At 47.0% G+C, this 15,861-nt stretch overlaps 1 protein-coding gene across 3 annotated transcripts in view; it reads right to left on the minus strand.

Moving 5' to 3' along the window:
• NDFIP2 (Nedd4 family interacting protein 2) overlaps positions 1-15,861 on the minus strand; it is a 345,019-nt gene that overhangs the window by 291,232 nt on the left and 37,926 nt on the right. For all 3 annotated transcript variants that reach the window (XR_015872919.1, XM_088459031.1, XM_088459043.1), the window contains exon 2: positions 8,925-9,081. Coding sequence is in view for 2 of the 3 variants with exons in the window: in XM_088459031.1 (XP_088315157.1) it covers positions 8,925-9,081 (157 nt within the window). In the remaining variant the exon portion in view is untranslated. The remainder of the gene's footprint in view (positions 1-8,924; positions 9,082-15,861) is intronic.

Here is a 15,861-nt window from a genome sequence, read left to right on the forward strand (position 1 = left end):
CACGGTGGTAGCGTTGTCCGACTGGACCTGCACTGGGCGACCCTGGAGAACCCGATGTGCCTGCTGGAGAGCATTGAAAACCACTCGGAGTTCCAAGATGTTTATTGGAAGCTCTGCTTCTGTCGGAGTCCACCTGCCCTGGAACAAGTGTGGACCCGAAACTGCTCCCCAGCCCCGAAGACTGGAGTCCGTTGTCAACAGGACCCAATTCGGTACCCACAACGGACGTCCCTTGTTGAGATGGGTCGTCTGCAACAACCAGGCAAGGGACAGGCGAACCTCCGGGGTGAGCACTATCGTCTGGGATTTTAGATACTGAGGCAGTCCGTTCCATCTGGACAGGATCAGGTGCTGCAGAGGTCTGGAGTGAAACTGGGCATATTCCACCATGTCGAACACAGACACCATGGAGCCCAGTAACCTCATCGCCGAGTGTAGAGACACCTGGCGGCTGTGCAGACAACTGCGCACCCTTGACTGAAAGGCAGAGATCTTTTCCCCCGTCACAAAGATCCTTTGCTGTCCCGAGTCCAATAAGGCTCCAAAGTGCAGAATCCGCTGAGACGGGATTAGAGTGGACTTCTGCCAGTTTATCAACCAGCCGTGCCGGTGCAGTAGGGCAATGGTCAGGTCCAGGTGACGTAGAAGGAGCTCCGGCGATACTGCCACTAAGAGAAGGTCGTCCAAGTACGGCAACATGCGGACTCCCTGCAGCCGCAGAGAAGCCGCCATGACCGCCATCACCTTGGAGAACACGCGCGGTGCTGTCGCCAGGCCAAAAGGCAACGCTTGAAACTGAAAGTGGTCGCTGCGGATTGCAAACCTGAGGAACTGTTGATGGCGCACAAGAATAGGGACATGCAGGTAAGCGTCCTGTATGTCCAATGACACCATGTAGTCCCCAGGTTCCAGCGCCAGAATGATGGACCGTAGGGTCTCCATCCGAAACTTCGGCACCCGCAAAGACTTGTTGAGAGCCTTGAGGTTGAGAATCGGACGATACGACCCATTGGGTTTCTGCACCAAAAAGAGATTGGAATAGAAACCCTGGCCCCTCTGGGAGAACAGGCACTATAACTCCAGCCTGGAGCATAGTGTGCAAGACCTTCCGCAGCTCCGTGGCCTTGTTCCGGTCTGATGGTAGACCCGTGGTGAAAGGTCTGTGCCGGAAGGAGAGGGCATACCCGTGGGAGACCACCTCGAGAACTCAAGTGTCTGTCGTGGTGACCGACCAACAACGGTCGAACTGCAGCAGGCGGCCTCCCACTTTAGGATCCCCCAAAGGGAGGCCCGGACCGTCAGGCCGCAGGCTTGTCATCTGGCTTAGGGGACGGACGTCTGGTACTCCAGGCCTGCTTCCGGGGCTTGGCCGATTTCTTGGGGCCAGCCTGTCGGGGAAAAGACTGTGGTTTGGGCCTGCCCTGGGCCCTATAAGACCGAAAGGACGATGGTCCTGAACCAGAAGGGACAGCGGCCAACGGGAGACATGCCGATTTAGCTGCCGCCAGTGTGGCTACAATCTTGTCCAGATCTGGACTGAAGAGAACTTCTCCGTTAAACGCCTCCAAACCCTTTTTGGAATCAGCATCCGCCTTCCAGGATCGCAACCACAAGGTGCGATGAGCAGCCACCGCTGCCGAAGAAATTCGAGACGCCAGGGTACTAATGTCTAAGGCCGCCTCGTTGATATAAGTGGCCGAATCACGGAGATTACCAATAAACTCCGCCTACTCAGCCGGAATCGAAGGACGCCTCCAACGTATCCGCCCAGCGCTCCATAGCTCTGGCAACCCAGCAAATAGCCATAGCCGGCCGCGCTTCCCCCCCCGCAAGTGAATAAGCGGACTTCAGGCAGATCTCCACCTTGCGGTCCGTAGCATCCTTAAGGGAGGACATGGATGGCATTGGTAATGTGGCACTACGGACAAGACATGTCACATGAGAATCCACCTGTGGAGGGGATTCCCACTTAGCAAAATAATTATCCGTGAACGGATAAGCCACCGCCAGACGCTTCTGTGGCTGGTATTGCTTGCCAGGCTGTTTCCACGCCTCCTCTAAATGGTCCACCAACTGACCCGAAAGAGGAAAGACTGTGGCGTTACCCTTCACATCCTTAAAAAAGGCATATTTGGATTTACCCCGCTGGGGGAACTTCGTCCTCAATCACCAAGGCTGTGCGGACTGCCCGAATAAGTCCAGGAATATACACCTTGGACCTAGCGTCCGCTTCCTTAGTACGGAGAGGTTCCTGATCGTAAAGATCCAGAATCTCCCCGTCATCAGACGTCCCTTCGTCATCCTCATAAGGAGCCGACAGACGCCACCGGCCGTTTATGAGGCCGCATCGCAGACTCCCCTTGCAACACATCCGACAAGTGCTGTACAGAACTCGTCAGGGAGTTAACCCACGCCGGCTCCTGAGAAACTGGGAGAGGGGGAATAGGGAGACTGCGGGGTACCACCAATTGTTTTGGGAAACCCTGCATGGGTGACGACACCACTGATTGTTGGGACAAACCCATCTGCGTAAACGCGGGCTGCGGAGCTAACTGGCCCACTAAGGTTGTAAGCGCCTGAGCGAAACAAGCCCAGGGCGGCTCCTGTACCGGTACTGTAACCGTAATAGGCCGCGCCAACAACAAACACTGCCGGCATAGGCCCTCTGCGCTACCCTCCCCCTCCGCTAAAGGTACTTTTACACGTAGTACACTGCAGCCGGAGAGGAAAGTCACTTTCAGACATGATGGTAGAAAGTATGTGACCCCTCTCAACAATTTTTTAAAAAGGCGAGAGACCACCCTGCAGCACCGCACCGCAAGGGCTTTAGCAGAAAGAACAGGGACAGTAATAAGGCTGACAGTCAGAAAGGAAAGTACAGGCAGCAGCGCTAGCACAGTCACATACAATGCAAAGAAACTCAATTCCTGCACTAACAGCGCTGATAAATCAACGACACAGAGTCTGGTAGGACACAGCGCTGCATACACAGACCTGACCACAGCGGAGGAGAGGTATGCGGGGGGACCCAGACCACGATGCCTCCGTCCAGACTTCCAACAGCGTTCACCATGCGTTCTGAAGATGGCCGCCGAGGAGCAGAGTGGAGGCTGGCCTGGGGGAGGAGCGCTGCCACAGGGCCAGTCGGCGTGTTGCAGAGAGATCTGTGTGCAGCGGGGGAGGCAACGGCTGTGAGACAGGGAAGGCGCGCTCCCCTAGCATGCATTTAACCCCTGGGACGCCGCAGCGCTACCGCTCTGCCACTGTCCTGCTGTCCCAGGGGGGTAGTGGAAGCGCAGGTTAGTACCTGGCTCCACGCTGCAGCCAGTCCCCAGGGAGCATGAAAAAAGAGGACATCCAGCTCATATAACTCCTCAATCAGATTATACAATAGTAATGGTGTATAATAATCGTTCAAGTCCATTATAGGTAAATTAAAATGTAGATGTATTGGTTACCACTTTATGGTTATTGGTAAATGTAGATAAATTGGTATACTTTATATATTAAACGATACCCATGAATAAGTCCCCACAGTAGACGATAACCATGAATCAATGTATGAAAATCTATATAAATAAAACACTGAGATAGGAATAATCTATTAAAATACTTTTATTAAATCGGATATATATCTCCTAGTGGGGTGATAAAAAATACTAATACCGGTATGGCATATACTGACAAACGAACATCACATGTAAACATAAAACATCATAAGACACAGTGTGTTATGCAGGGTAATACACTTGAGGCGTTTTACTTGCCCTGCAATAGATAACAGTCCTGTGCTCAGTCTAGAGCAATTCAGTATATACCCCTGCAGTGGGATCAGTGCCGACGAGGATCTGAAGAAATTTTTACCAGAATACCCAAAGATAGTGTACAGAAGAGCGCCAACCATCAGATCTGCTCTAGTCAACAGCAATTTAAGAGAAAAATTGCACTAATGAACTAATAAAAAACACAGGCTTTTCAAGATGCGGGACATGTACGGCCTACAAAAAGACAAAGTGGAACCATGTACGAATCACCAAACAAGTCATTTCCTTTAGTAACAGGAGAGAGTTCACCATCAAAGACCGTATCACCTGTCAGACTACAGGGGTTATATATATGTTGACATGTTCATGCGGCCTACAGTATGTGGGAAAAACCAAGAGGAAACTCCATGTTAGAATACAGGAACATCTATGTAACATTCAAAATCAAAAAGAGAATCATAGTGTTCCAATTCACTTTAAAGAAAAACACGACAGTAACCCAAAAGAGTTACAATATATTGGCCTCAAGAAAATAACACCGTCATGGAGAGGAGGGAACACAGACAAACTGCTAAGCAAAGAAGAAACCAAAATGATATACGAAATGAGTACATTGCACCCAAAGGGTTTAAATTTGGACATTGAGATAGCACCATTCCTATAAAGTGTCGAAATCATACCCAGGTGGTCCAACCCCTTACACCGTAATCCATGCATTTCATATGTAGAACACCCCCTTGTCCATTCACCAGCTATCTCCAGTTTCACCCCTAGTGGAGATCTAGACTATACAATGTATAATTTATCTCTTGACATGTGACCAAGGCCACTATATAAACCTAAAGAACCAAGACACTAGCCAACAACTCAAATTCTTAGTTTTAATATTTATTATATATTTATTTATAATTTTTTAGTTTGAGACATTTTAAATATTATAGAAACTTACTTATAAGTTGGATACCTCATAAGGTTAGAACTGAATACTAACCCCCCCCTTTTTTTTTTAAAAGAGTTGCCCATTTTTAATTTAATTTATATCCTTACTATTATTAATATCTTCATTATTTTCCAAAGATATACCCACGTAGTTATTATTGTACTGACAAACTCTTGTCCTTTATGTTTTTATGTTCATGTCATGTAATGTCTATCACTTTGGACACATAGTAGTACATACTCCTGGCATAGTACACTATTTTCCCTTCACCAAAATGGCAGCCAATACATCATAAAGGAGCCGCTTATGAGAAGGGCAAATATCCCTTATGCAAGATGGCCGCTGCTGTCTCGCAATCCGGACTACTTAAACAGAGCCCCAGCTGGATAGACTGACATCTGTTATCCTGAGGAAGCCTGAAGGCGAAACGCGTCGATCACAGAAGTCGATCCTGATACTAACCGCTCGAGTAGCATTGCGCTCCTCGCGGCTTATGAAGGAAGTCTGCCGGCAGACACACCAGCCTCACGGGACTTGAAAGACCCCATCCGGAGCGTGAGTATACCTGAATTACAGCAGGACTACACCAGGAAGACGGAGGTAATCACCCACTCCACCTAGGTGTTTCATTAACCTTATCTTCTGTCCTCTGGACAAATGCCAGGAACATTCCCATGGCATATACTGAATTGCTCTAGACTGAGCACAGGACTGTTATCTATTGCAGGGCAAGTAAAACGCCTCAAGTGTATTACCCTGCATAACACACTGTGTCTTATGATGTTTTATGTTTACATGTGATGTTCGTTTGTCAGTATATGCCATACCGGTATTAGTATTTTTTATCACCCCCCTAGGAGATATATATCCGATTTAATATCTAATAAAAGTATTTTAATAGATTATTCCTATCTCAGTGTTTTATTTATATAGATTTTCATACATTGATTCATGGTTATCGTTTACTGTGGGACTTATTCATGGTTATCGTTTAATATATAAAGTATACCAATTTATCTACATTTACCAATAACCATAAAGTGGTAACCAATACATCTACATTTTAATTTACCTATAACGGACTTGAACGATTATTATACACCATTACTATTGTATAATCTGATTGAGGAGTTATATGCGCTGGATGTCCTCTTTTTTCATGTATCCATTATAACTTATGAGGAATTGTAGTGCCCTCATTTACACCCAGCTGCAATAACTCAGATCAGTTTATTGTGAATTAGCGCATCCCTCCCCCTTCTTTTGTATCCGACAGTCCCCAGGGAGCCCCCTGCCTGGGGACTTCTGGACCATGTATCAGCGGGGACCCACTGCGGGACCCCGCTGCTTACCTTGCTGCCCCCCTTGAGTCCGGCCATGGTCCTAAACATCTGGGGTCACCGCTAGCTGTGACCCCAGATGCTTACCAGCATCCCCGGATCGGTACCGGCGGGGGTGTAGGGAAGACAGCATGGACGTCAAAACTGACTGTCCATGCTGTACTTCCAGATGTGCAGCCACAGCTGCAAAATGAAAACTTCAAGGGCTCTTCAAGGCATAACAGTTGCCTCCGACTCCGGCCGGGCACCGAACTAAACTGAGATGCCTTGGCTCGGGGGCGGGGTATAGGAGGGGGACCCTAGTGCATCCTGGGAGGCTGAAAGCTTAACTCTATGGTGCCCGATGACTGACGTCACACCTATACCCCAAGGTATCCTGTGGATACCCTATGGACCCTGAAGTAGAAATAGTCAGATTATCGTGAATGCCCATACACCACATGATATTGTGACATTGTGGCTGACATGGATCAGGAAATCTGAGTGATGGGAGCCGAGCGGTTCTAGCCCATTTTCTCAGCGTTTCTGCAACTCTATCATGCCTACACAAAAATCTGACCGATCAACCAATAATTGACTGAATGGACCGATAATTGTAGAATGTGTACCCAGCTTAATGCGATTTACTAAAATAAGATAATCGACCGTTTAGCATTTAATCCTATTGCCGTTTTAGAACGATCAATCAAAGCCACTGATAATAGTCAGTGTTGGCAACCCGCTTCCTAATAAATCTACCTTTCAGTGTGTTTGACATGGATCAAAAAACCTTTCATAATAATTAACCAAAGTTAGGTGCACACAGGTAACCAGAAACTATAGTATTAGCAATAAGAGCAGCAAAGAATGTTTTGTCAAAGAGAAGAATTTAATTAGCCGCGATAACTCGTTTTGGTGTGTAATAGTGAATTTCTGGAGGAATAAAAATGTTGCCCTATTCAATTAGCTGCCCAGTTAACATGCACTAATTCTGCAAAGGGGTTAACACGTCTTTTATCGGAAACCCTTGAGCGGGTGAAAAGTTGGGGAAAATCCCTATTTTAAAAAGGTAAAAATGTCAGGACTTTGTTCAGAACTACTGGGACACCATCCCTAATGATTAATTAGGCACTTAGAAGTTTTTAGTTTGCAGAATTTCACCCCAAAAATGACATGGCATTATTGGCCAAATTAAGCTAAGTGCACATTAATGGGACAGGTGTTTGAACATTGCAGGTGGCAGTTACAGGTGGTGTTTTAACACTTTTCAACAGTGGCTTAAAATGACCAAAAACAAGCTGACAGGCGTTTCTATGCACCCCTTATTCTACTACAGTATTTTATTTGCTGAAAAAGACTGTCTTTCTATTATTATTTTTTTCACTGTTATTTAAAAATGCTTATAACAGACACTTGGTACACTTTAAGAACCCCAAATAGTTTGCTTTGGGCCACTAACAGACTTCTATAGTGATAATCTATATTAGTTTGCATTTTTTTTGGGGTGCAGGCCGATTTCCCCTTTATCACCTATACTTAACGCGTGTGACACCTGCAAGAATTATCGCCCGAAAGACAACTTTTCGAATTGAGTTGGGCGTAAAACAGGAGTATACATACAGGCGAAAAGTGACATTAATGGACAATAGGTGCTTTAACTTAACGTTTATCTTGGCTAACTGAATTCTCCCCTAAGCCAGCTCCTGATCATTAAAATATTTACATCAAGACAGAGAAAGAAAAGTAGTGTACCTGTGTGATCAATAACGAGAGAGATTGTGATCCTAAACATATCTATTTGAAGCAAAATTCATTCACTCAACCTGTTTGCCTGTAAGGTCAATGAAATTATTCCATTCTGAGATGTTGAAGATATTGAAACATGTTCGCCAGAGCCCTTAAGTTTGCCAATTGACTACGAGGTTACATTTGTGCCACTTTTTCCATGCTGGAAAACTCATGGATGATAAGTAAAGATCGGTACAGTAAAAGGCAGTTGCAATGGTAAGATTTTCTACTATTATTTTAAGAGCCACTGGCAAGCTTTTAAAGATTCAAGAATCACCTGAATTGTAGTAGCCTCCTACATCAATGGATTTTAAATTATAAGAGTAATGAGCACTGCAATTACAACTAAAACTAATTTATTATAATAGTAAAACTTAAAAATTGTAGGTCACATCTATGTCTAGATGCGATGCCATTCAATGTACCCAGACAATTTGAAAAGCGTGTAATTTTCATGTCTTTTACTTTTGGCTATCCACATATCCTTTGTAGACTCTTATACCAGACCCCACACACCTACCCACTATCACCTGCACTCCCATCCCACATTAAAGCTCACACTACTCTGGGACCATGAACAAATTCTTTGAACTCATTTCACCAATCCCTTTCAATTTACCTGCTCCTTCTCCCCAACTGCATGCCAACTTCTAGCTCAAATTCTGCAACCTGTCTCTCTCCACTGGTGCACATTTCCATTATTCCTCAAACACGCACACATTGCAACCTTCTTATAGACACTACCCCTTAACACATGCCCAATGCCCTTTTTTTCTCTTCTAGTGGAACAACAGTTATGCTGTTCCTATCTCCCCTAAGCCATACTCACTCTTCTGGTCTCAGTCCTTGGCTGTATGAGCAGGGCCCACCCTACCTTCCGTTTCATCTCAGCACTTAGTCTAATGTACATCCAGGTTTATGTGTGCTTTGAATTCCCCACTGGTTAATGCTCAAAGCACTGCAGTACCTTACAAATCTTAAATGAATAATAGCAGCTCATGGAACTAACAATAGGCACAGTATGCAATGTCTATTTTCTTTACATTAGCTCATGCTATAAAGTGCTTTTGAACACTTATCTACCTTCAAATCGCTGAGCATTACTACACTTACCTGTGTCTGTGGTAGTGTCCACAACAATACTGCTATACGGAGGTGGAGATGCATCTACTGCAGAAGGTGCTAATGTCTGGGCCGTCTGGGAAGCTTGGGAGGAGGTTGATGGCTGTTCTACAGTTGAGGTTTCAGAAGAGTCATCCTCATTCTCAAGCTAGTCAGAAACAAAAAAAAAAAGTACTTAACCTTGTAAAAATAAAAGACTGTGCATGAACATACATTAAAAAAGCATTACACTGAAAAATGACAGCTCAATACTATAATGGTAATCCCAAAGCCAAAAGACACGGTGAGCAAAAGAAACTTATTGACGAGCAAGTTTTCCCCTATCAGTAACTAGGATTAAGTAGAAATTAAGTATGACAGGGCAAACACATGACAGCCCTTACTGTTGTGCATAACAAATTTACGCCAGTAAAATAACCACGCAAGTCTTATTTTGTTACCGAAAATTCACATTTGGTTTTACAAGAACAAAATATAAAAATACCAATATCATCCTGTCCCCAAGTGTAGCCGGCTTATAAATGGGACAAAATGTTATTTCTATGTTTAGTGAGGTTGATATGATGTAAAAAACAGAAGAAATTAAATAACCACCAGGCGCTTCTTAAAACAAAAAAATAAATCTGGATACTGCTTACTTAGTGAACAGGGAGCTGACGCCCCTTCTTGGAAAATTACCAAGAACAAATAAAGTATAAAATATACTAGAAGTGTGAGCAGATACAGTACACACTGGAATAGTCAATTGACCACAAATTATGTAAAACAAAAATATTAAAATCTGTAAAACTAAAAAGTGGATAAATCAATGGGGCCAGATGGGATACATCCAAGGATACTAAAATAGATAACAGGTGTGCTGGTAACACCATTAACAAAATTATTAAACCAGTCACTAGCTACTGGAGTAATTTCAGAGAACTGGAAAAGAGCAAACGTTGTCCCACTGCAAAAAAGTGGAAGTAAGGAAGAGGCAAGCAACTACTGACCAGTGAGCCTTACATCAGAAGTAGCGAAATTGATGGAAACACTCTTAAAAGAAAGAGTCATAGATTATCTCAAATCCAGCAATTTGCAGGATCCCAAACAGCATGGATTTACTGGGGAGAGATCATGTCAAACAAATCTTATTGACTTTTTTTTTGACTGGGTGACTAAGGAAATAGATAAAGGGGGGGGGCCATAGATATAGCTTATCTAGACTTTAGTAAGGGTTTTGATACTGTTCCACATCGCAGACTGTTAAATAAACTGGAAAGCATGGGATTGGATACAAAGATAGTTGAATGGATAAGATCATGGCTGCAGGATAGGAAACAGAGTTGTAGTAAACTGAGTGCAGTCTCAAGAGGGAAATGTTAACAGTGGAGTACCTCAGGGATCTGTACTTGGACCAGTTCTTTTTAAAATCTTTATTTGTGACATTGCAAATGGTATTGAAGGGAAACAATGCCTTTTTGCAGATGACACAAAGGTATGCAACAGGGTAGACACACCAGGAGAGGTAAAACAAACGATTGGAATGGTCAAAAACGTGGCAACTACAGTTTAATGCCAAAAAATGCAAGATCATGCACTTGAATCTCAAAAATCCAAAGGCTAAATATAGTATTAATGGCACTATACTGGAAACTACTGAAGACGAAAGGGATCTTGGAGTCACTATTTCAGGTGACTTAAAGGCAAGGAAACATTGTAACAAAGCAATGAGGAAGGCAAGTAAGATTGGTTGCATAGGGAGAGGAATCAGTAGCAGAAAGAAAGTAGTGATAATACCACTGACTGTATAGGTCATTGGTACGTCCTCATCTCAAATAACGTGTTCAGTTCTGGAGGCCATATCTCCAGAAGGATATTAATACAGTATAGACTGTACAAAGAAGGGCAACTAAAATGGAGCAAGGTCTACACCACAAAACATACCAGGAGTGACTAAAAGATCTTAATATGTATAGTTTGGAGCAGAGAAGGGAAAGGGGGGACATGATAGAAATGTTCAAATATATAAAGGGTTTTAACAAGGTAAAGGAAGGAGACATTCTTCAAAGAAAGAGAAGTATTAGAACAAGAGGACATGTTCTGAAACTAGAGGGTGGTAGGTTCAGGGGAAATTTGAGGAAAAATTACTTCACAGAAAGGGTAGTGGACAAGTGGAATATCCTCCCATCAGAGGTGGTAGAGGCTAAGACAGTAGAGCAATGTAAACATGCATGAGATAGACATAAGGATATCCTTCAGAAGAAGTAAGAATCAATAAGAGTTGAGGTAACAATATGTTTAAAAATGGGGCAGACTAGATGGACCAAGTGGTTCTTATCTGCCGTCAAATTCAATGTTTCTGCAATGTAAGGACATGTAAAACATATATGAGGGGTGTGCAATACGTTTGTGGATGTGCAGTGCATAGGTAGAGTTGACAAATTCTAAATGTCTGGTTGAGAACTGTAATCTCTGGCTAAAGTTCTTGTGAAATCTCAGGGCACAGAACAGTATATAAGCAGCACTTCACACCGAAGAAGTCAGATTGTTCACTGCCTTCAAGAAACTTGTTATGGAGCTCAACAGAGGACATTGGAGAGCCATGATCTTCTATGACTACAAGAGTGGTCTGCAAAAGCAGGAGAGTTTTGGCCGACAGAGCTGCTTTTGGGGAGGAAGTACCGTTCCACACCACTGTGTTTGAGTGGTCTGCAGAATTTCGGAGCAACAGACTTTCCCTGTAAGACTAAGCGATGCAGCCGACCTGTGTCCACCATCACAGAGGACAACAATGATGCCATGCAGGCCATAGTGGTGGTAGACGTTAGGGTGACCATGGCCCAGCTGGAGAAGATAGGCTTCTCATAAGGATCTATCCACTTGACAGTCCACTAAAAGCTTGGCTACAAGGTTTCTGCTTGCTGGGTGCCCGATCCGCTGAATCAAGAGCAGATGGAGGCCCTGGTGACTTAGAGCCACAACATGCTGGCCAGGTTTGATGGCGGTCGCGCAAACTCTGTTTGGGAGATCATCAATGGCAATATATCCTGGATCTACAGTGTTGACTCCGAGACCAGACAACAGTCGGCCCAGTGGACCCCAGTTGGGGGTGAGCCACCACATAAATTCCGAAATGAGCACAGCGTGGCCAAGCAGATGTTGGCTATTTTTGTGTCCAAGACCGGTCGTGTAGCTACCGTACCACTCACGCAGCAGGGCCTAGTCACTTGGTATGCCAAGCAATGCCTTCAGCAAGTGCTGAAAGCCATTTCCAGGCGCCATCCAAGAACTCGCAGTCGTGGTGCCCTTCTCCATCACGACAATGCACCTGCCCACAAATCCAGGAAAGTGGTGGATTTTCTGGTCAATAATCACACTGGGCTGGATGTTAAGAGCAGGCGTGTAGCTGCCAGGGAGTCGCACTAGGACTCTGGCTCTAATCAGAGGCTCTCCAAGCCACGCTGCAGTGAGAAAACAAGAGATATGGTAAGAACTTACCTTTGTTATCTCTGTTTCTACGAAGTCCATAGGGTCCACAGGGTGACCTTGGGGTATAGCTGGATCCTGGATCCTCGGGCACCACGGAGTTAAAGCTTTTAGCTGCTCCCAGGATGCACTTGGGTCCAACCTCCCCTATACCCCGCCCCCGAGCCACAGGCACCTCAGTTGGTAAGCAGCCCAGGCCGGAGGAGGAGACGAAACAGAGAGAAGGAAGACTGGAACACACAAGAACCATACTCACAGAAATGGGAGACGGAAAACCGGTGACCAGTCACAGAGCCCATATGAAGCCAGGTGCGTCAGGGCGGGTGCCCTGTGGACCCTATGGACTTCGTAGAAACAGAGATAACAAAGGTAAGTTCTTACCATATCTCTTGTTTTCTACTTCAGGGTCCATAGGGGTCCACAGGGTGACCTTGGGGATGTCCCAAAGCAGTCCAACTAAGGGCGGGGACGCTCCTGTGCTGATAGGAGAACCCGGCGCCCAAAGGATGCATCCTGAGAGGCAAAGGTGTCAAACGCATAGAACCTCAAAAAGGTCTGAATGGAAGACCAGGTGGCCGCCTTACAGAGCTGAACAGCAGAGGCGCCACGGCTAGCAGCCCAAGAAGGGCCCACGGACCGAGTGGAATGAGCCTTAACAGAGGCTGGAACAGCTAAACCCTCCTGCATATAAGCCTCAATAATAACAGAACGAAGCCAACGGGCTAGAGTCTGTTTGTTGGCAGGCCAACCCCTCTTGTGAAAACCAAAGAGGATAAACAAAGAATCCGACTTCCTCACAGAACTAGTCCGGTCCACATAAACCTGGAGTGCCCTTACAACGTCTAAGGAAGTCTCCCCAGCCGAAAGATCAGGTGACTGAAAGGCTGGTACAACAATTTCCTGATTAATGTGGAACCTGGAAACCACCTTAGGCAGGAAATCAGGACGAGTGCGAAGCACCGCTCTGTCCTGATGAAAAATCAGAAAAGGGGGACGACAAGAAAGCGCCCCCAAATCTGAAACCCTCCTGGCAGAAGCAATTGCCAAGAGGAAAACAGTTTTAAAAGTTAGCCACTTGAGCTCCACTGACTCCAAGGGCTCAAAAGGAGGACCCTGTAAGGCCCTAAGAACCACCGCCAAATCCCACGGGGCCACAGGTGGCACAAAGGGAGGCTGGATTCTCAAAACACCCTGGAAAAAGGTGTGTACGTCCGGCATAGCAGCGATCCTGCGCTGGAACCACACCGACAGACCAGACACGTGTACCTTCAGTGAAGAAAGACGTAATCCTAAGTCCAAACCGGACTGAAGGAAAGCCAGAATACGCGAAACTCGGAACACCTGGGGATCATAGTTTCTGGCCTCGCACCACTGAAAGTGTGCCACACTCTGTGATAGATCCTCGCGGAAGTAGGCTTGCGCGCCCTCAGCATGGTGGTAATAACGGAGCTAGAAAAGCCCCGAGACCTCAGGACGGCTGTCTCAAGAGCCACGCCGTCAAAGATAGTCGACCCAGATCCGGGTGAAGACAGGGCCCCTGAGACAACAGGTCCCGCCGTTGAGGTAGGAGGTACGGAGCGTCGATGGACAGGCTCCGCAGATCGGAGTACCACGGCCTTCTGGGCCACGCTGGGGCCACCAGGATCAGTGTGCCTCCGTCCTGTTTGAACTTGCGCAGGACCCGAGGCAGCAGAGATATCGGAGGGAACAAGTAAGCCAGTTGAAACAGCCATTTCACCGACAGCGCGTCTATCAGACTTGCGCCTGCATCCCTTGTCCTTGACCCGTACACAGGCAGCTTGTGATTGTAACGGGACGCCATCAGGTCCAGCTCTGGCAGCCCCCACTTGTCCACGAGTAGTTGGAATACCTCTGGATGAAGCGACCATTCCCCTGGATGCACATCGTAACGGCTGAGGAAGTCTGCCTCCCAATTGAGGACTCCTGGGATGAAAACTGCCGAGAGAGCTGGAAGATAGCGCTCCGCCCAAGCCAGGACGCGGGACACCTCCGACATCGCAGCTCGACTGCGAGTCCCTCCCTGGTGATTGATGTACGCCACCGTGGTGGCGTTGTCTGACTGCACCTGAACGGCCCTTCCGTGAAGAGCGGTGCCGGACGACTGCAGGGCTCTGTATACTGCCCGCAGTTCCAGGATGTTGATGGGAAGAATCGCTTCCTCCGCCGACCAACGACCCTGAAGTGACAAGGAGCCTGTCACCGCCCCCCAACCCCGGAGACTGGCATCTGTCGTGAGCAGAACCCATTCCGGGATCCAAAAGGGGCGCCCCTCCAGGAGATGCGCTGTCTGCAGCCACCAGGCTAGGGACAGACGCACCTCCGAGGACAACACCAGCATCTGAGAGCGGATCCTGTGTGGCAATCCGTTCCATTCTGAAAGAATCAGCCCCTGCAGGGGCCTGGAATGGAACTGGGCAAACTCCACCATGTCGAATGCCGACACCATGGACCCCAAAACTCTCATCGCTGAGTGCACCGACACTCTGCCACTGCTCAGACAACTGTGAATCCGCAGCTGTAAGGAGGAGACCTTCTCTGGAGTCAGAAAAATCCGTTGCTGACGAGAGTCCAGCAGGGCCCCCAAATGAACCATCCGTTGTGATGGGATGAGGGAGGATTTCTTCCAGTTGATCAACCAGCCGTGCGCCTGTAGACAAGCGACCGTCAGGTGGAGATGCTGGATCAGTACCTCCGGGGAGCTTGCCAGCAAGAGGAGGTCGTCTAGATACGGTAGCAACCGTATCCCCTGGCTCCGAAGGTGAGCCGCCATGACCGCCATCACCTTGGTAAATACCCTTGGTGCCGTGGAGAGACCAAAGGGTAGAGCCCTGAATTGGTAGTGGTTGTGGAGAATAGCAAACCGCAGAAACCTTTGGTGCGATGTTGCTATAGGCACATGGAGGTAGGCGTCCTGGATATCCAGGGAGACCATATAATCCCCCGGTTCCATCGCCAGTATGATGGAACGCAAAGTTTCCATCCTGAATTTGGGAACCCTGAGAAACCTGTTCAGGGACTTCAAATTGAGGATGGGGCGATGAGAGCCATTGGGTTTCTGCACCAGAAACAGCGTAGAGTAATACCCCATCCCACGTTGAGACTGTGGTACGGGTATAATGACCCCCGCCGTCAGCAAGGCCTCTATGGCTTCCTGAACCTGCAAGGCCTTGGTTTTGTCCTGAGAAGGACTTGTGCAAAAAAACTGGCAAGGCGGCCTGTGCCGAAAAGACAGGGCGTACCCCTGGGAGACCACTTCTCGCACCCAGGCATCCGTGGTGGTATTGTGCCAGCACTGGGCGAATTGAAGAAGTCGGCCTCCCACTCTGGGGTCCCCCAGAGGGAGGCCCGTCCCATCACGCAGAAGGCTTATCTTCTGGCTTGGAAGAAGGGCGCCTAGCACTCCAGGCTTGCTTCTTTGGCTTTGTGGCGGTCTTGGGTGCGG

The sequence above is a fragment of the Taudactylus pleione genome, unplaced genomic scaffold (genome assembly GCF_031769625.1).
Source record: "Taudactylus pleione unplaced genomic scaffold, aTauple2 ptg000041l, whole genome shotgun sequence".
Classification (NCBI taxonomy): domain Eukaryota; kingdom Metazoa; phylum Chordata; class Amphibia; order Anura; family Myobatrachidae; genus Taudactylus; species Taudactylus pleione.